The sequence below is a fragment of the Nannobrachium achirus genome (assembly GCF_963921795.1).
Source record: "Nannobrachium achirus genome assembly, chromosome: 21".
Taxonomy (NCBI): Eukaryota; Metazoa; Chordata; class Actinopteri; order Myctophiformes; family Myctophidae; genus Nannobrachium; species Nannobrachium achirus.
Window position 1 is genome coordinate 51,691,112 of NC_137828.1, and position 21,037 is coordinate 51,712,148.

Consider the following 21,037-nt stretch of genomic DNA (forward strand, 5'->3'; position numbering starts at 1 on the left):
CACTTCCAATGACAGGGTGTGGCTGTTTCCCGGCTGACTGGTCCGATCAGGGTTATCTGAGAATTATATAGCAGGATTTTAGAAAAGAAAGGTAAATTAGAATGTAGAAAAAGAAGTGTTTGGGAAAATATGTCATTTGATTTTCTCTTCCGACTTTCCATACAATGCACAACTGAAAGATTTGTATATTGTAAACAATATACTATATATGTAATATATAGAATTAAGTATTTGTGACACATTTTACTACATGACTGAAACGTGGATGCAAGCAGAGCAGGTCAGACATAATATTAGTGTTTGCATGTGATGGGAGGATGCAATGACTTGCGCTGTACTTGTGACTGTAACTGAACAATCACTGACATTGGGTACACACACACACACACACACACACACACACACACACACACACACACACACACACACACACACACACACACACACACACACACACACAGTTATTACAACCCTTTTTTATTAAATATAGAATGTAATATTCAGGCCTATTGTATACAGGCTATTTGAAAATAGGCAATATGGGACGTGTTGTGAGCTTTCAAACATTTTAGTACTTTTACTCCCCAAACGGGGTCTGGAGGTCCTCCCCCCAAAAACCTTTTGTAGATCTGTGTTCTGGTGAATGTTTTATTTTTATAATTTTATTATGCTTGCTTTACTCGCATTGGAAAAGGGTGGGTACAATATCAGCAATTAAAATGCAAAAAGTAGGTGTACAGAATTTGATTTGATAAATTAGGAATACTAGCCCTTACCCGTTCAAAGATATGAGCTCTGAAATGATGTGCAGTGGGTGGGTTATGGGATGTGCACTGTGCACACAGTATATGAGGGATGGAAAGTAACTTTAACTGGTGCTTGCATGATAATATGTAGGAGCATCAATGTAAGAAATACCCGTTCCATTTAACGGCTACAGAGATACTGTGTACCGATCTGCATGATTTTTGGACAACATCTGTAACAGGGCCCGCCCGCCCGCACACACACACACACTCCCCCCCCCCCCCCCCCCCCCCCCCCCCCCGTGTGTGTGTGTGTGTGTGTGTGTGTGTGTGTGGGTTTGTGTGTGATTGTGCATGGCCTGAACAACAGCGCCCCTCCCTTAACATGTGTGGTCACAAAAGGTACTGTAGGCTAAATAGATATAGATACACCATAAAAATGCTAATATACAGCATATGATTTGTGAAAGTGACAAACGGGTTTCACAGTTATGTCAGGTGTGTTCATATGCTAATGGATCATGCGATTTCAGATCAATTGCTCCAGCCACTGAGGAGAAACGCTGTGACAGACAGACACTCACTCAGACACTCAGACAGACAGACAGACAGACAGACAGACAGACAGACATTCACAAAATTATATGTTTGATATCTGAATATATCTGTGAGATTCCATGCACTGCCCACACCCCTGCGCACATAGTAGATGTAATGTCCTGTGTTCTGGTGAATTTTTGGAGTTTGATACAAACACTGGGTGTACAGGAGTGTTGGCAAGCCTGTGCACAATGCAGGGGCAAAGAGCTGCATTATTCACTTTTGTTCCCTTTTAAGTGTATTTTGATGGTAATACTTTTGTACTTTTACTCAAGTAACACATTCGAACACACACATTTTACTTGTAACAGAGTACTGTTTTACCGAAGTAGAAATATTTCAGTACTTTTCCACTCGCAGCATCAACGGGTTGCTGTTATACACCGAATCGTGACCTATAGAAAACGGTGACTGCGATGTTTTGTTGTTTTAAATAATGTTTATGTAATTTCTACACAGATGTTGTTTGTTTTAGGTCATTTCTACAAACGTTGTTGTTCATAGCTTAGGAGGATAGGATCGAGTAGGCCATACTTTTTCAACTCTGTATCCACGGATGTTGCTGTTATACTCCGAATCGTGACCTATAGAAAACGGTGCCCACAACGTTTTGTTTCTCGCACACACGTGTGGTCGGCTCGCATGTGTGCGTGCACATACAAATGAGAGTGAATAAAGCAAAAATAAACAGCACAATATGTCAGCAAGTGTTGAAAGAAAGTGAACAAAAGTAAGTAAATAATCACCTGTTGTTGTTGCTGCTGCTGCTTCTGCTGCTGCTGTTGCTTTAACCACGCGCAAATAGTAGTTGCGTTTCTGACGGCCAAGGGATGTCTTTTTTTTCGTCCCATGTTTTTACACGGGAGGTGTAAAAGGAAGATCTGTCCCAACGATGTTGTTTCTTGAATTTGACTTGGAAAGATTGCATCGCCGACTACTGAGCAAACGTGTTTAATTTTAAATGGATTTACAGTCCTGTTTGCTGGTGTTGTGTCTGTGTGATAACTCTGCACCAGAGCAGTACGTGCAATGAGTATGTGACGCGAAAAGCTGTTGGCACATGCGCAGTTGGGTGGGCCTAGCGGGCATTGGGCAAAATAGCTGGCTAAAAAGCGCCTGAATAATTTCGTTTTATATTAACTGTACGCCAATGTAAGTACATTGATGGTGGCAAATGTGCCTATAACGTTGGCAGAGTACTGATCAGTACATATGCCAAGTGTGGAACCTCTAGGATTAGTGGTTTGCTGGGAATAGGGAGCATACGCCATTTGGCACTCCATGGACCATTTGGGGGCACTCCATGGACCCCTTCAGCTATAACTATATGTAAGATATATATATATATATATATATATATATATATATATATATATATATATATACCACACACACACACACACACACACACACACACACACACACACACACACACACACACACTGTGGAATGGAAGGAAAAAGAAAACTACCCGAAAAGTGGTTCCTGGATTAAAAGGTAAAAACCTCAAAAGGGGTTCTCGTCCTAAATTCTGGTAGAGTGTGTTAATACAATATAACTATGATTGAGGTGGTTGCATTTTGTCTCCCTGCTCTTCTATTGAGACAGTTGGCTTGTGTCAAAGGGCATGTCTCACCTAGACACAGGATCTGACACAAATTGTGACCTGATGGTCAAGATTACATTTTTCCCCTGAGCAAGCAGTCAGGCTCTATTAGCTCAATATGGTAAACATTTCAGCACTTGCACAGGAAACCAGGTTCAAGTTTACATAGTGACGTGTGGCTTTAATTCTTTAAAAATCGAAATAATCTTTATCAAGTACCTCTATAGTAGGGCATCCACGAATAGTGATTTTTAATATTCGAATTATTCGACCTCAAAGTATTCGAATAGTCGAATATTCGACAGGACTGGCCAAACTGTCAAATATTAAGTAAGCAAGAGGCGAACAATGTGAAAATACAGGCTCACAACGCCTCGCAACGCAAGGCGTTGTGAGCATGTACATCTGCTATTTTCACAATATGTATCTGTGGAACCGAGTCACATTAAATGTAATACCTACAATTCCAAGTGCTTGTCAGGGTGGGGGTCCCCACTCCCCAGTTCAAATATGTTTATTTTGGGGTTCACGGCCTAAAAAGGTTTGAGAACCCCTGGTATAGAGCATTAACAAATTCATCCACCAGGGGCATTGACAATTAGCCTCGCAACAGCCAGCCAGAATAAATAAATTGCCTTCTTTATTTAGAAGATTGATCCCCTGTTGTCTTACCTATTTGGTCAGTATTCATCCACCTCGCAAAAATAATTGAGGATTAGCACAGATTAGAGTTGGTGGTTAAAATGTGGTATAAAACACTTAAGCGTCTTGGGGTGGAGAGCATAAGAGAGGGGGGATTAGCGGACCCCGGAGCCGAAACAATATTAGCCAGAGTTTAGTTACTTCGGGGTGGGCAGCAAGTGAAACGCACGGCTTGAAAGTTAATCTCTTAAAATGGACTCCCGTGCTCAGACAACAATGAGCGTCTAGCTAGGCAGATTAAACACAGAAAGAGTGGGCTTATCTGTTTAGCGAGATCAAGTCTCTTAGCAGTCAGAAATCCCTGGGCTTTAGACCTGCGAGTACGTGTAGGGAAGGCACGTGAAAGTTTGTGTGTGGGGACTGTGGAGTGGCACTGTGCATGTGTTCTCCATTAGAGTTTGTGTGTGTTTCTTGCAAGTGCAGTCATACATGTTCAAACGATGGCTGTGATTCTCACAAATGCCATTTCCAGAGGAGGCCAGAGATGACGAGAGCAGAGTTTTATTTTTCTTCCCTATAATGAGTTTTCCTTGAAAAGCTGTAACCTTTCTTCCCAATCCCACGTTAATGAATCACCTGTCTCCTTTTCTTATTCTTCCCCATCTCTCTTTCCTCCGCTCCGTCCCCCTTTCATCCTCTCAGATTCCATTGTGCCGTGTGATTCGTTTCAACATAGATTACACCATTCACTTCATAGAGGAGATGACACCAGAGGTCAGTAAATCCACTCGCTGTCTCTCTCTCTCTCTCTCTTTCTCTCTCTCTCTCTCTCTCTGTCCCCCTTTTGTTTTGAGCTCAAGCGGGCTGACTGACCTCAGCTGAACTCTATGTAACCTACACTCCACGATAAGAGTGTTTCCATGGCCAAGTTAGAGAGCTGGATTTACATTTACATATCTACGCTACGGCAAGATCTTTGTGGAGAAATATCTTTTAGCTTGTGTGTGCGAGCGAACGAGAGAGTGTTCGTAAAATTACAACATCCTAGGCAAAACAAATGATTAAAAATATCACTTGCCATAAACGCAGAAAGAATCAATAAGGAATAGTCTTTGAATATACAGTATCTTTTTAAAAGCGAGCTTTTGTAACTCAAATATTTGCTTCTGGGTGATCCCTGGAACTACATTTTGAGATGGGGGTCCGTGGCCAAATACATGTAATTTTGGGGGTCCTTTCCGTCCTTAACATGAAAAGGTTTGGGAACCACTGATTTGGAAGAAGTATTTAGAAGACATTTATAGAATCGGGTAAAAAATATTCAAAGACTTGCACAAAATTAATGTTCAAGATTTTTTTTAAATAGATCTACAAGCTCGCTGTGAGCTTGTATATCTGCTATTATTTAATAGTTAAAGCATAAAATAGTGGTTAAAGTGGTTCAAATCTAAAGTGACACAGATTTGCCTAAATGGGTTAATAAAAAGACTGCATGCAGAGCGCCCGAGTGAGGCACTACTCCTTGAGATTTTCAATGGGGTCCAAAATTGTCAAAATACACTACATCTCTTTCTTAGCTTAGGGGATACTGAAACACATTGAAGACCCCTGCTTCTTGTTTAAGAACTAGATAAACTTGCCAGACACAGCCTGTGATTGTTGGTTGGTCTTAATTTCCTACTTTGTGTGTTTGTGTTTGTACACTTTTGTGGCCCCGGTAACCCCATTCTTCCTTGTGCTCAGAACTACTGCGTTCGAGGCCTGGAGCTGTTCTCCTCCTACTTGTTCAAGGATATTCTGGAGCTGTACGACTGGAACCTGGCAGGTACGACAACTCCGCTGAGAGCAAGAGGAAGCAGAACCTCACTACAATATGACCATCTGAAACTAAATGTTGTTTTATTCAAAAGACAACGACTAAAACTAAATAAATATTTGCTGTCGAAATGAACACTGGATTCAGCCACATCACTCATCCGGAGTGACTTACAAACAAGTGTGTCTACAGTGTAAACCTCAGCTCAGCAACTTGCAGTGAGTGCTACAGTAGAATAAGCTTGTTGTGCAAGCGGTCAGAGCCACAGTGCTCAGGCAATACATTTCATAATTATTCCTGCATCCCAAGAATAATGTTTGAAAGATAACTAGTAACAGATAACAGGAACATTTGGTGCATTTCAGAATTGCGAGATAAAAACAAACTTTACAGCTTTACTTTACCAAGTAGTGACACATACGCCCCTTTTCGACTGCTGCTTTAGCACCACACCACACCACACCACACCACACCACACTACACTACACTACACCACACCACACCACACCACACCACATAAAAAAATATCTACATTTTCCATTACACAAAAGCAGACGCTGGCGTTGTTTCAACTCGTGTATTGATTGCACTTTGCACTATGGACAAGTGCCTCCGTCTGCATTGTCGAAGTGTTCCCTCCCGAGCATGATGTAACAACCGTGCTGCATATAGCCCATTGCATTTAGCTCTCCCCTTGTCTTTTCAAAAAGGTAACCTAACTTTTTAGTGTTTCATGCATTCCACCATTGTTCTGCGGCACGCACTTCCAAAGCACACAACTATCAATGACGCAATGTACCTCCCTGCCCGGCCCCCTATAGCGGCCCATAATGTGACGTCTTGACGCTTACCCGATAACATGCTCGACAAGCCAAAAGCTTATTGATACTCAGGTCTCGATAAATTCAGAACCGGGTTTGTAATGGACCCGGTTTTCGTGCTCCATCCCTACTCTAGATTGCACATTTAGTACCACTTTCACACCAGTACCACTTTCACACCACTCTACCCAGGTCCTTGTAGTGGAAAACCTGGCACAAGTGGGCGGTGTGGTGTGGAGTTGGGCCAGTGGAAAAGGGGCTATAGTCCTTGCATCAATCCAAATAAAGTTCTCCTTATTTACATTATTTTAATTTTTATATATATTTGCATCATCAATTCGCTATGGTAAAAATATCAAGGTCGCTGCACACTGTCTCGCTCGACCAACATTTTATTTTCAACCATAACAAGTTTTGACGCTAGTCTCCTCAACACTTTGTAAATTAATTAAATTTCAGTTGAAAATCAAGCCTCGCTGTAAAAGAAACAGCAACTTGGACCATAACATTGTAAGCCTAGTAGACAGCATTTTCTTTTCTTTAGCTCAGTGAATTGAATTCTGCGGCCAAGTTGAAGTCAGCCAGTTGACCTTGATACGCGAGAGACTTTCAGCTGGCATACTAGAGACGCAGGCTCACTTTGGACGTGGCTTTGGATGCGGCTCACTGAAGTCGATGCTTCATATCCATATATGAGTAAAATCTATGGGCGGTTTGTTTATTTTTGGAACACCGTTCTCATATGAGGTTGATCTATGATTCCCTTATGGGGATTTCAACAAAAAAAAATAACAATGGGAACCTCCGGGATAGCGCCCTCGAGCGGAAGTGACGTCAGACTTTGATGGTCTATAGTGGCATTTAATGGCTATTGTGAAGTCAATTACACTACTAATCTTAGGGTGATAAATCTTTTCCTCAGGTCCAGAGTTGGAAAATGGGTCCCCTGGGTGCCAGCAGTTCCATTTCATGCCTCGCTTTGTCCGGTTCCTACCAGGTGAGACTGCAAACCTCCTTAATGTGTCATTTCCTGCATGGTGGCACTGACTGACAAAATCTCCTGACATCATTATATCACTTTGGGCCAGTTTCACCTCAGCTTTGTGGAGTCCTGCTGTTCCTGTAGATGGTTGCAAACTTTTCATTTCACACGGGCAGGTGTGTTTCCTCAGCAGAAGACCATTCACTTTACCTCCAACTTGCCGAATTGATTATTTGCGACCACAGGTCGCAGTTTACTATAGAAAAAGAATAAAAGAAAGAAACAAACTAAACCTATCCACCACTTTTGAGGCTCTCCACATGTTCAGTGCCCAGGAATCTCAAGGTGAAAACATCACTTTGCTTTCAAGAAACTCTTCATCACTGGCTGTGCTGTATAGCAGGGGTCTTCAACAGGGGGTCCCAGACCCCTAGGGGGTCCTCAGAGTTACTCCAAATCTTTGTGTGATAGAAACCTTTTTTTATATTTACCACTTGAACCCTAGTGTCCATATTCGAAGAACTTTAGCCAAAAATAGCAGATCTACAAGCTCACGAGGCATTGTGAGCTTGTAGATCATCTATTTTCGGCAAAGAGCTTTGGTGTAGAGGGGATAAAGAGCAGACTAAGTACAGAGTGAAAGGTCAAGTTAAGTATTGATGGTTCAAGTGGTTGAATATCTAAAAACACAAATTGACATGAATCTAAAATACACTGATGCTTGTGCTGTCAAACAATGAAACAATATGGAATCTATGAAAAGGTTGTGGGGGTCCCTACTTCCTCTCTCTCTCAACTAAGGGGTCCTTGGGCTGAGAACATTGAAGACCCCTGCTGTATAGAGTTCTTAGACCAGAAAGAAACATGTGGCTCCATATAGATCTCAGCCACTCCTTGTGATGTTCCTCTTTGAAACACACGGTGGTGCTGGTGCTCCGTCGTAACCACCACCAACATATCCTCTGTGACAGCTGCACCACCTACCTTCCTTTTCATCAAAGCCACAATTTCTCTCTTAGCTCTCCCATTTTAAAGTACCAGCAAAAACGTTAGCAAGCAACAATGAAAAACTAAAAAAACAATAAAGTTACTAATAATAAAATAATCAGTAGTTTTTGAACTGAACAAAGTGGAGGGAGAGGAGACAGAGAGGGAGCTTTAGTGTCTCTGAGCTCAGGGAGAGAGCGATGGCGGGAGGCTGTGGGAATGCATTTGTTATTCTCTTAATGCATTTATAAGAGTGGGTGGCCAATAGATTTTCGTAGGCTGTTCTGTGTGAGTGTTTGTCCAAGTGAACACTTGTAAATGGAGGTCAATCAATTTTGTATGAGTGTATTAACCTGAGTGCATTTGACCTTGTTGATTCTTGTGTGTGTGTGGGGGAGGCACAGCAGTTGTAATGTGTCAATGAATGATTCCTGTGTGTGCACCCTTTGCGAGGGTTTACCAAGGCCCAATATTAATTCAAGGGGAACATACACCGGACGCGGCACGGAAGCGGCGTGTCAAAACATACGGCCCCATTATTTTCAATGAACTAACCCACACTGGCGGGGTCAGACGCACACAGCCGCGCGTCTGCCGCCTCGATACGCCGCTTTTCTATTTTTCCAGCGTTGCTGCGCGGTGAATTTTTTTTCCCATGGCTCTCCCCACCGGGGGAAATGGATGTGCTGTGTGGCAGCACGCCGCATCCAGTTGGGGTTACCGCGCGGCACTTCACGTGCGTCGATACCGCAACGCAACGCAGCAGCCCGCGTCCAGTGTGTGCTCCCCTTAAGCTTCCCTGCTCGATTTTAACCGATATTTTGCACATCCCACAGACCAACTCATAAAGCTGCTCATTGCCTTTCCCTCCAAAAGATCAAGCAGTTCAAGGTTTTAAGGGTTCTGTATAGTTACATCTTGTTTAACTGTTACATAACAGTAAAATCAAACATTGTAGTAGCAGTAACAGTAATAGTGATAATAACCAGTAAGACGCCTCAGGGCGACAAGCGACCTCGCCCTTTAGGGCGACAAGCGACCTTGCCCTATAGGGCGATGCACCATGTCTTGGCCATCTGTCTAAAGGGGTTTGGTTCCCCTGGTATCATAGGGATCTCCATATTTGGCAATAAAAGGGATTTGGTTCCCCTGACATCACATTGATTATATTGGCATTCACAGATATGGGCTTAATATTGATGACCTCAGGGATCTCCATATATGGGCATAACAGTTAATTGGTTCCCTTGGCATCACAGGGATCTCCATATTTCCATATATGGGCATACAAGGGATTTGGTTCCCCTGGCTTCACAGGGATCTCCATATACAGTATGGCAATAAAGGGATTTGGTTCCCATGACATCACAGTGATGTCAGAGCGTGAGAGTCAATCAACAAAAAAGACAAGCGTTACCCAGACAGACAAACTGTCCCTTTTATGCCCATATACAGTATGGAGATCCCTGGGATGACAGGGGAACCAAATCCCTTTTATGCCCATATATGGAGATCCCTGATGTCCACATCGCTGTGACTCTGTGCCACACTGGCCAGATGGCCAAGTCAGTGATGTGTCAGGGGAACCACAGTGTCAGGCCTTATCCGTCCGGAACACAGACAAGCTATGCCGGTTCTGACAGTAAACTGCGACCTACGGTCGCAATAACATATGAATACAAGAATCAGAGCAGCAGCAGTATCAAAAACGTTTTGTCTGTTGGTTCTAGCGCTTAAAGGTGCTGCATGCAAGGCTCTTACTCCTAAGTTAGAAACCTCTATCTGTGCCAGTGTCCTTGGCATTGTGTAGTATTTGCTGATTTAAACTTCAAAGACAACTCGACATGCTGTTTCAAGGTTTCAAAATCCCATCATGTTCTCTTTTCTCCCGCTTCCCTCTTCATCCGTCTTCCTTTATCAGACGGAGGGAAGGAGGTGCTATCCATGCATCAGGTGCTCCTGTACCTCCTGCGTAGCAGCAAGCCCCTCGTCCCCGAGGAGGAGATCGCAGACATGCTGCAGTGGGAGGAGCTGGAATGGCAGAAGTATGCGGAGGAGTGCAAGGGCATGATCGTCACCAACCCCGGCATGGTGAGGTTCCCCCCCTCCACTCCGTTTTACCCTAAACTGGCAATAAAAATTGTTGGACCATTGAGAGGGTAATGTTGTAGGGGAGGCACATGCATAAAGAATGCACTGCTGGAATTGGATCAGTGCTGTACAAGTTCCGGCCCTGGGTAGCTCAGTAGGTAGAGCACTCGCTGTTGGGATTACAAGGTTATGTGTTCAATCACAGGCACCGCCAACTCGGCAAGTATACCTCAGAAAACAAATATACCCCAAAACGGATCTAAATACCGACATGCAAGTCGATGTGATGTGTTTTTGCTTGTAGATCTACCAGCAGATGATGTAATTTGCCGGCAACAAACAGAGTTATAAAGGGAGAGTAAAAGGTTAGTCTGGAGCCCTGTCTAAACGGAAATGACTGCAATATTGCTTTAACTGTGCCTGCTTCATATACTGTAAGTCTTCATATTAGTTAGGCTAATAGTTGAAACCCAGTTCTCATCTACATTTAAATATAATGATTGATTGTAATACAATACTTACAGATTTTTGAAGAAACTATGTAGTGTTATCAATGTAGGTTTTCAAACACAATCGACAGGCAAAGGATTTGAGAAGTATAGTGTGAGAGAAATTCATGTGGTACTATATTCTGATAGTAATCATTGCTACAGAGTGATATACTGTAGGCCTCCCTGTCTCTTCAGCTATTTAATAAACAGAAAACACACTTTCAGGTTGGTTGCCAATTTCAGCCAATCAGTAGAGAGTACCCATTTATCAGCTTCAATTTCATAGTGCTCCAGTTCCAAATTTGGCTGCTCATTTCTTTGTGTCCTGTGTCCCCAATTTCACTTGTTTATTCTGTATCCTGTATGAGTTCTCTGTCCTGATTGGTATCCAGACCTGAAAATGCATTTTCTATTTGCTAAAGAGCTGGAGAGACACCTGTGACTCCTGTTACTGAACAAATACTCTATACCGTACCATCAGGAAAACAAATTAGAGCTATTTAACATTTATTTTAACAAAGCACTATCCCTTACCCTACCTTTTAAAGTCGGACCCATCTCGGAGGGGTCTAGCACATTGTGAAGAGGATAGACACCCTCATTCTTGGCCAATGCGACAATAAGCCACTCTGTCTCTGACCTTACTTAACCCTTTCAGTGCCCATAATCACCACTAGAGGGCGCCCAATGGCCATAGAATCCACCATAGACATACGCTGTATATGCACAAGCCGTGCGCAGCCATGACGCGCCTGAACACTTTCCTTTGTGCATGAACAGGAACAGGATGAAGTTAGCTTGAAGTTAGCTATTGGCTACCAAGCATTTTATAAGCCCTATTTTCGGCGATTTAGCCGTGATTAAACCTTGCACACCTCATGGATATGTATGGAACAGAAAAAATGAGCTCTAAAGATCCTGGATTGCATTGGAGTGGATGGCAAATATCGGCGGCGCGACGCTCTCGCGGGCCGTGTAAACGGATGACGGCCGGCGGCCCGGCTCGAAAAAAAAAAAAAAAAAATTATAAAATAAAAAAAAACACTTTTTTATAAAAAGCCGAACTAGTTTGGGATTGGCACCCCAAACGTTAATAAGGTCCAAACTACCGGTAGTTCATGTTGCCAATTCTTTTTATTTTGTTCAGTCCCAAAAAAGGAACTAGTTCACGTTTGTTTCTTTCTCTTTTTTTATGAGCTGTTCCGAGCAATTATCTTTCAATAGAACCTCCTCCTGTCCATCCATTCGCCACTTTCCCAATACATTATTTGTATTACTTTATACTACTGTTGAATCACAGATTGATAAAAACAGAGGTGAAAAAAAAGAATAAACAAAGGGAAAACAAGTTAGTAAGCCTATATATTTTACCACTTGAGCAATAAAAGACAAGAAAGGACAAAGCAGGAAGTGAAAGAAGGTCAGGAAAGGTATAGGGGTTAGAGATGCAATACAAATCTTATTCATGAAGAGTTGACTCCACTAGAAATATTCAAAAAAGAAAAAAAATCTGCTTTAAGTAGCATGTGAGGGGTCAAACTAGGGGTTCTTCATCATTCTGAATCCATTGCAAGCATTTGTTTTGCATGAAAAACATTCCTTGGGCAAAATATTGGCCCGCAGAATCTGTGAAAAGTGATGAGTCATCACTTTTTTTCCACTTTTCACAGTTTTTGCGGGCCAATATTTTGCCCAAGGAATGTTTTTCATGCAAAACAAATGCTTACAATGGATTCAGAATGATGAAGAACCCCTAGTTTGACCCCTCACATGCTACTTAAAGCAGATTTTTTTTCTTTTTTGAATATTTCTAGTGGAGTCAATGGGACAGTGAAGGTACAAATGGCCATAACTTTTTTCGCGATGTTTCCGGCAGAGCAGGCCTCTCATTCTGTGGACCTTAACACAAACTCTGCCATCAAAATACCCCTTTGTACCCCTTCTCTGCCATGCCCGTAGAACCCGTAAATGTAATAAAAATTAATTAAAAAACATTTTTTTATCGAAGCGCAACTAAAATAGGCCGGAACTAATGCTCCGTGATCGGTTTCTACACGGACACATTATTGAGCGGACATTTTTAACATTGGAGTCCCTGAACCGGAAGCGGAAGTCCGTCCTCTATTTTGGCCCAGCTTACTGTCTGGACTCCGCGGCTTACAGATGGAGAACTTATTGATCAATTGAAAAAGTTTCAACGGATTTGAGAAGCTGATGGAATACGCGAACACACGAGCAGTGTCCGATCACGCACGATGGGAACTGGACGAGCGCCCACGTTAACAGGTAGGACTCGGAGAAGCCGGCAGTGAAAGACATAGAGAAATTAACGGGCTTTACGGCCGTAAACTACGAATGAGTTAATGACCAAACTAATAGATAAAACAGAAATAAAAAGTGCGGCAGAACATCACAGGTCCTCTCCCATTTTGATGACTGGATCCCCGGCTATGCATGAATACGCAGGGTTTGAGAAGAATTGTTCAGGTCATGATCACGAGTACATATTATTATTATTATTAGGACACAAGCAGCAAACACACAAAACAACATGTTCTTGGTATTAAACAGTTCACCGTTAACCAAACAAAACATGAGCATGTTCAATGGACAGGCTTAATTAAGCAATATTACACAAGAGGGTGTGCATTACCGTGGTTTTTGGCAAGCCAGCGTTGCTGCAGGAACGAGGCGAGTTCCGTTGAGTTCCGTAGGCAGGGCTGAAGTAGATGGCTATTTCAAGCAATCCGATTGCTTTGTTGGAACTACCTGTTGTATACTCCTAGATCAATTACCTGTACAGGGAATGTATACATCCACAGCAAGTATGTCAAGTAGTTGGCCACCGACGTCCATATCTTCTTAATCTCTTCTTGAGACGTTTTCTTCAAGGGCACTTGGCACTTCTCGAACAACCCCTGCCCCATGACACCACAAGACAAGACCAAAGGCCCGTTCTTGTTAGACTATAATAATCTCAAGACAAACCTCAAGTACATCTGTTGACACAGACAAAGGTACAGGTTAGAGCTGTCATGTCAAGATGGACGTCCATTAACCTTTGGTCTAGACCTTTGTTCTTTGTCTAGACAGATTTTTTTTCCCCCCCAAAGGATACAGTATAATTGACTCCCGCTGCGTTGTGAGGGAGGAGATGTCATCAAGGCTAAAAAGTTGCTGTAAGAATGATGAGAGCGACCTGGTGGGCGGGGAACATAGATGACCGTCCTTCATGGCTGGACTGAAGCATAGCATTTGTGGGAGGAGGAGGAGGGGGGGGGGGTGTAAGATCTCTATGTCATTCAAACAGGATCTGTTAAAATCTAGCTGTGAAAAAAATCTTCTCGAAGTCAACCATTGTTACCTGCCTTCCCCAGCTGAGGTCAGATTAAATTTTAAATTGGGGATGGATTAATGCTAAATAATTGGTTATATAGTGGTAATCAAGTGTGAAATTATCACCGGTCAATAGCCGAATGGGATGCTCCTTTTGCTGTGTCCATTCTAATTTGCCAAAAGATATTTCTAGAATCCCACGAGCAGTTTAAGGAGCTTTGAACAAACCACTCAAGGTGTTATTTGAAAGCTACACAACACAGTTCCCACGTGGCCAGTAGTATGTGGATGTATGTGGATAGTAACCTGACCGTCAGGTCGCAGTTACTATCAAAACCTCCACCGGCAGTCAGTCTGTCCGCCACGTCACACTTTTCCCCTACTCATATCTCCGCCACCGCTGCCCCGATCCATGCCAAACTTTACACACACACACTCCTTGGCTGCCAAACCATCCTCGTTTCTCACATGGAAATTTGGACACGGCTCCTACAGATTTTCTGTCCCATCTAGCGCCTCCATCAGGCCGATTTTTGCGAAACACATTTTTGGACACTGCTCCTACAGATTTTGCCCTAAAATCACGCAAAGCGGTACACAGTATCTCTAAAGTCATGTCATCAACACGGATCTGTCCCATTTCCCATATTCCCTCCTTTGCCTATCATTGCCTTCTAAAGTTATGAGTCTTACTGGTGTAATAATTGTGACAGGCCTACCTATGTCGCCTATTTGAAACATCACAGGTATTAATTACAGTAAGAGCGAGATCATTTAGCGACCTACAACCGGGTCGCAACGTGGTCAGTAGTTTTCAGCGACCGGGTCGCTAAATCGAGCGACCGGGTCGCTAAATCAACCGACCGGCCCGGTAAATCACCGACCGCGCTGCTAAATCGACCGACCCGGTCGCTAAATCTACCGACCTGCCGTAGATTTTCCTACTGGGTAGGATTTACCTACCCAGTCGTGGATTTAGCGTCCCGGTTGGTGGATTTAGCGACCCGGTCGGTGGATTTAGCGTCCCGGTTGGTGCATTTAGCGACCCGGTCCGTGGATTTAGCGTCCCGGTCATTCGATTTAGCGACCCGGTCGCTGGCTTTAGCTGCACGGTCGGTGATTTAGCGACCCGGTCAGACGCTTTAGCGGCACGGTCGCGGTGATTTACCAGCCCGGTCGGACGCTTTAGCGACCCGGTCGCTGAAAACTACCGACCACGTTGCAACCCGGTTGTAGGTCGCTAAATGATCTCGCCCTCTCTCATTAATTATTGCCTCTAGTGTGCTCTAGGGCAAGGACAAGTGCTACTCAAAATCAACAAAATGTTCAAATTAAACATGGCACATTTGAATGGTTATTTGCCCAGGTCAGGTGGCAGGGTACAGAAAGGCAGGCATGGATGGCATCATCCTCCAGTCAACGTGTAGGAGTCTTATCCAGAGTGGTATTCAGTTTAGATTAATGTTTACAACATGCACTTTGACCTTGTGAAAAGCGTGGAGGGGGCTATATCATGTGGGCTTTTTCATCAAACCATAATCGAAATGTTATTGCCAAAAAAAAAAAAAAAGACTCGCTGCACGTGATGAGCGAGGGAGCTTGAGCTAATATCAGGATGAACACGAGCCTCAGGCCATCTGCTGTTTTAGCTCAGTGCACCGTATGTTCCTGCAGCCACTCCTCTTTTGCCTGCTGTTGATCTCTGACAAAGTAACTGATTTGGAGTTGACTGTTGGTGAGGTCTGCTCGTCAATCTCCATCTCAGCAAACAGTGTTGACAGTTTAAACTCGCCTTTCCTGAGGTTGATTTTATCATTAGCACTTGCTCTACAAAAAAAAAAAAACAGAATCCCTGACCCCTCAGATTAAATCTCTACTTCTACCACTTTTTCTAGTCACGTGTTCAAATACTGGATTGTGATTGGCTTAAAACAGTAGTAAATCAGGCAACAATACTCGTCTGTGTGAAATGCCCGGATGCGTTCTCATGCTAATGAGGCACATTTCCGAGATCAATGCGCCATACAACGCATCCGGGGACTTTCAGAGCCGGAACACCTTTCCCCAACCAACATGACATGGTCGCGGGCGTCCTATGTTTACTAGCGAACGTACTATCGTCGCCGATTTATTTGGATCCAATGCAATCCGCCAACTTTAAAGCCCCTTTTCTCTGAACCTATGCCTTTCTGGAAGCGAACAGCCTCTATTTACGGCCGAAACTGTGCTTCTAACTGACGTTAGACTAGCTGTAAGCTAGTCATGCATCTCAATATGGATCAGTATGGAGTTGGCGCCATCTGGTGGTGACTAGAAAAGTTGTGTTTATGGGACTATTTTGCTGCAGTGGCGGAAGTCTATGTGTATTCTGAAACAATGAATGATTGTAACTAAAGATCCTTGCAAGTTACAACTGTGTTTTCTTTCATGTATATGGGAAAAGTGGTAGAAAAGCAATTTACCATTCAAGGTCGTGGGTTGTTGTCTGATTTACCCACTGTTTCAGGGTTGTTTGCCACTCGCCTGGTGGCTCGTGGCACAACCCTGAAACAGTGGGTAAATCAGACAACAACCCACTCCCTCTCATGGTAAATGGCTTACACATATCATTACTTGACTCATCCTCTTCGATCCGGTTGGGGCATAAGGCCGCAATCATACACTGCCACTGAAAACTGTCTTGTGCTTTTGCCTGCCCTTCATCCCTGGAAAGACCCTGCTTATACCTATTGGCTGGATAAGTCTGTGTCATGTTGTTTTGTGTGTTTGCTGCTTACATTATTGCCACCTCTCTGTGTCTGTTGTAGGGCAGTTTGTACTGGATGTCTTTTAAAGTCAGTTTGCTTCTTGGCTGTTGCAGAAGCCGAGCTCGGTGCGCATCGACCAGCTGGACCGGGAGCAATTCAATCCAGACGTCATCACCTTCCCCATCATTGTTCACTTCGGCATCCGGCCTGCCCAGCTCAGCTACGCTGGAGACCCTCAGTAAGACATTGTTTTAATAATAATAATAATATATAGGAGGGTAGGAAGCAGTGGTGTAAAGTAACTAAGCACATTTACTTAAGTACAATTTTTAGATGTTTGTACTTTACTTGAGTATTATTAATTTCCAATACTTTTACTTCTATTCCACTACATCTGGTATCCACATATTGAACTCCACTACAATTATTTGAACTTTTTAGTTCCTATTTACTTTGTAGAATTCAATTATTCTTACAAAACATACATTAACCACTTCAGCTCTATATAGATTCGGCTATTTGGAAATACAAGCTCTACAGGCTCACATCGCAACGCGTTCAAGCTTGTAGATTTGCTATTTTCAACATTTTATACATTTTGATAACATGAAATGAAATGAAAGATTTCTGCTTCACGAGTACTTATACTTTTGGTACCTCAAGTACATGTTGATGCCAAATACGTTTGTACTTTTACTCAAGTAAATTCTGAATACCAGACTTCTACTTGTAACCGAGCATTTCTACATTGAAGTATTGATACTTTTACTTAAGTAACAAATGTGAGTACTTTTTCCACCACTGGTAGGAAGGTGAACCCTATTAAGAAAGCTGAGAAAGCAGGCGCTGTATGGGGACAGTTCAAGGTTTTAGCCGGAATGATCCAATGGCAGCGGCAGTACGTAATTGATTCGATCACGATTCACCTGTTATCGATTTGATTTGATTCTATCTGTGAATATTGGTTTTCTATATTTTTCTATATTACTGCTACTGGCTACTTTTTGAATGGTTGAAAATGGGTGAAGCGCTATCATGTCACGTCACTGGGTCGATGCAGAATCGTGCATGGCCACCTTGCGATGCAGCCAGACCACACCAATGCAACTCCTTCCAACTGCCATCGGGGGTAATGGTTGCAAGTAGTTGCATGTTGCAAGGAGTTGCGTTGGTGTGGAATGGCCTTTTAGAATCGACTATTTCCTGAGTAAGTGTGACTTTGAAGGCTAGTCTGTCCCTGTAAAACCATGCAATCCTTGTCTCATGCACACATGAATGCATGAGTAACACAGAGTAGCCCTCATTTATTAATCTAACCGAGACCGGAGCGCAGAAATAATCTTAGAACACAGGGCTCATGTGTGATTTATGAAGCGTTGTGCCTTGCCTATCACAGTGTAAGAATGATTGGGCATTGATGAATGTGGTAGCTGAGCCTTCATATAATTGGTCCTCACTAATGTTCATTATAAGATGGCACAATTTCCGTCGACCCACTCTGTCCCCCCCCCCCACTGGGCTATGGAAAGTTCCTGCCTACCAATGATGTCATCGATGGGGACTCCAAGCTAATAGAGACTAATAGCCTTTCTCTCCATCGAAAGTTGTGCATGGTGAAATGGAAGCATTGTGCTTGCATTCAGACTTTTAAATACATTTGAAATTGTGTGAAATTACCAAGCCTGCGTACCGGGCAGGTTTCTAAGCTGTCCACAGCCCACATCTGAGACCCAGAGTGAGTAGACACAACTTGGCATCTTGACATCTTAAGAGTATCAGTGAGGACCAATTATTATGTAGATCTGTTGAAAATGACATTTCGACCATTTTTCTGTTTTTTATTTCTTTTTTACATCCCTTTGAGAAACGCAATATACGAACACTTGAACACTTTTTCAGAGAGATCAGAGTTTAGCTGCAGGGAGGAATTCAACATCTTGCTCTAAGGGTGCAAAGTCGGCAAACAGCCAGACACACAGTCACACACACACACACACACACACACACACACACACACACACACACACACACACACACACACACACACACCGTTTTTTCGTCTGGTGACTCTTGGCAGACAGACATAGCAAAATTATTAATTTCAACCGTGAGAAGTGGGAAGCATCTCAGTCACAGTTCCTAGAAAGAGGAGATAAGAGCTAAGCGCTCACACACACACACGCGCAACACACACCAGGATGAGCACAGCTGAGCTCACTTCAATCATACATAACCACCCACCTGCCACTCCCTTTCCCCTCCATCTTCCATGTCCCTTGTTCCCTCACCTCCTTACTCACTCCCCTTCTCCCGGCCTCACCCACGTTCTGTGCCAAACAGAGCGAGAGCAGCGTATATGATGAAAGAAGGGGGGAGAGATGAGAAAAGCGGGTGGCGTGACATTTCCACATGCATCGTCACGGGTCCTGGGGTTCTGCCTTTCTCACAGGAGCCTCAACTTCATGTGTTGTGAATTGCAATGCCACAAATAGACACACACACACACACACACACACACACACACACACACACACACACACACACACACACACACAGAGCTCAGGGCCATGATGGGCAATACTTTACTGCTGTGCAGACGCATAATTAGCTTAAGGAGAATTATTGGATTATCTTGGCCCATTGTCTCTTGACGTCTCCACAGAGACAGCGAGCGCAGAGTTGCCATTCAAAACACAACACCACTCCACTCCTCCATTCACTCATTTACATTTTCCAAATCCATCGTCTCTCCTTGAAAGTTTTAATTCAACAATCCTGGTCCCGGTTAGAAGAGGAGGAGGAGGAGGAGGGAGGTGATGATGGTGGTGATGATGATTGCGATGATAATTTCCAGACCAGAGGACGAGTGCCCACCTTGCATTGTATGACTTTAAACAGGCCTATCTGTCTGTGTACCTCTCGTCACCACTGAGTGTCTTCGGTTCCTCTCTGTCCCTCCATGCATCCCTCCTTCCGCCACAGCGGCTGCTGTTGAGTCAGAGCCTCTCAAAAGGGGACAAGACAATGACAAATGTATGGCTGTAACTGGGGGCATTGTTATCTGATGAGTAAACGATGACACACACACACACACACCCACAGAGAGAGGGAGATGGCCTGAAAGAGCCTCCTCACCGTCTGTTCATGATGTGCGTAGCCGTAGACAGTCTAGCTTTGGATTGTTGATGATTGTGTATGTGTCAGAGGGAGGGCGGTAGACCAATGCTACATTTTGTCAACTAAAACTAGGACAATACGTTTTCGTTGACTAACCTTTCATTGTCGGAAACTAAATAGAAACTAAGCTATGAAGACAAAAACTATGGCTAAATATTTATGACAAATATACAACAAATAAAAACTAGACAAACGTTTGTAGAGAAGAGATCCAGTTGAACTAAGTAATTTCACACATGGCTGCGCATGCTACGGTGCTCCACGAATAGCCTTTCTACAAGCTCACATCACGTCGCAGACGCCTTGTGAGCTTGTAGATAATTAGCTAATAGGTATAGCTATTTTCCTCACACAGCCAAGTGTAAATCAGACATTAAGACGCCATCAAGGCCTGACGACTTAAAACTGAAACATCTGGGGTGATAAAATGTGACTAAATATAACATGTTTTGTAAAAATGTATAGTAGCAGCAGCACTGAGCACACAGTCTTAATTGAACCACTTTAGCCCTACTTTCAAAAAGCTCTGAAAATAGCCAATCTAAGTGTTTACTATGTGTCGCATCGTGTAGAGTGCATGGCTTAGGCCTCTGCCTGAAAACCAAGAGTCTAATAACTCCCCTGGACTAAAGGGGTGATTTCCTTTTAGGCTAGTGGATAAGATCTTTGGCTTTAGTTTCCCTTCGATTTTAGCAATTCTTTGGACATGTATAAAATGTTAACACAGTTTTGAAATATTTTAGATGTTTTAATTTGAATTGCCTATGATGACATAACCAAAATAGGAATCCCAGGATTAAAGTGGTTAAATACGAACGTATATAGCCCCATCCACCCCTCGAGACACACGCACGCACACACACACACACACACACACACACACACACACACACACACACACACACACACACCATTATATTCCCTAACCTGCATGAATGGGCACACTCACACAACCCCGGGGGGCGACCCAGTGGACACATTGTGTGTTCACGGGT

General features: G+C 43.3%; 1 protein-coding gene across 1 annotated transcript in view; it reads left to right on the forward strand.

The window, feature by feature from the left end:
* The window catches only part of drosha (drosha ribonuclease III), a 180,813-nt gene that overhangs the window by 20,949 nt on the left and 138,827 nt on the right, over window positions 1-21,037 (forward strand). The window contains exons 11-15 of the mRNA XM_080751506.1: window positions 4,297-4,368; window positions 5,338-5,419; window positions 7,154-7,228; window positions 10,122-10,291; window positions 16,979-17,103. Coding sequence (XP_080607632.1) covers window positions 4,297-4,368; window positions 5,338-5,419; window positions 7,154-7,228; window positions 10,122-10,291; window positions 16,979-17,103 — 524 coding nt within the window. The remainder of the gene's footprint in view (window positions 1-4,296; window positions 4,369-5,337; window positions 5,420-7,153; window positions 7,229-10,121; window positions 10,292-16,978; window positions 17,104-21,037) is intronic.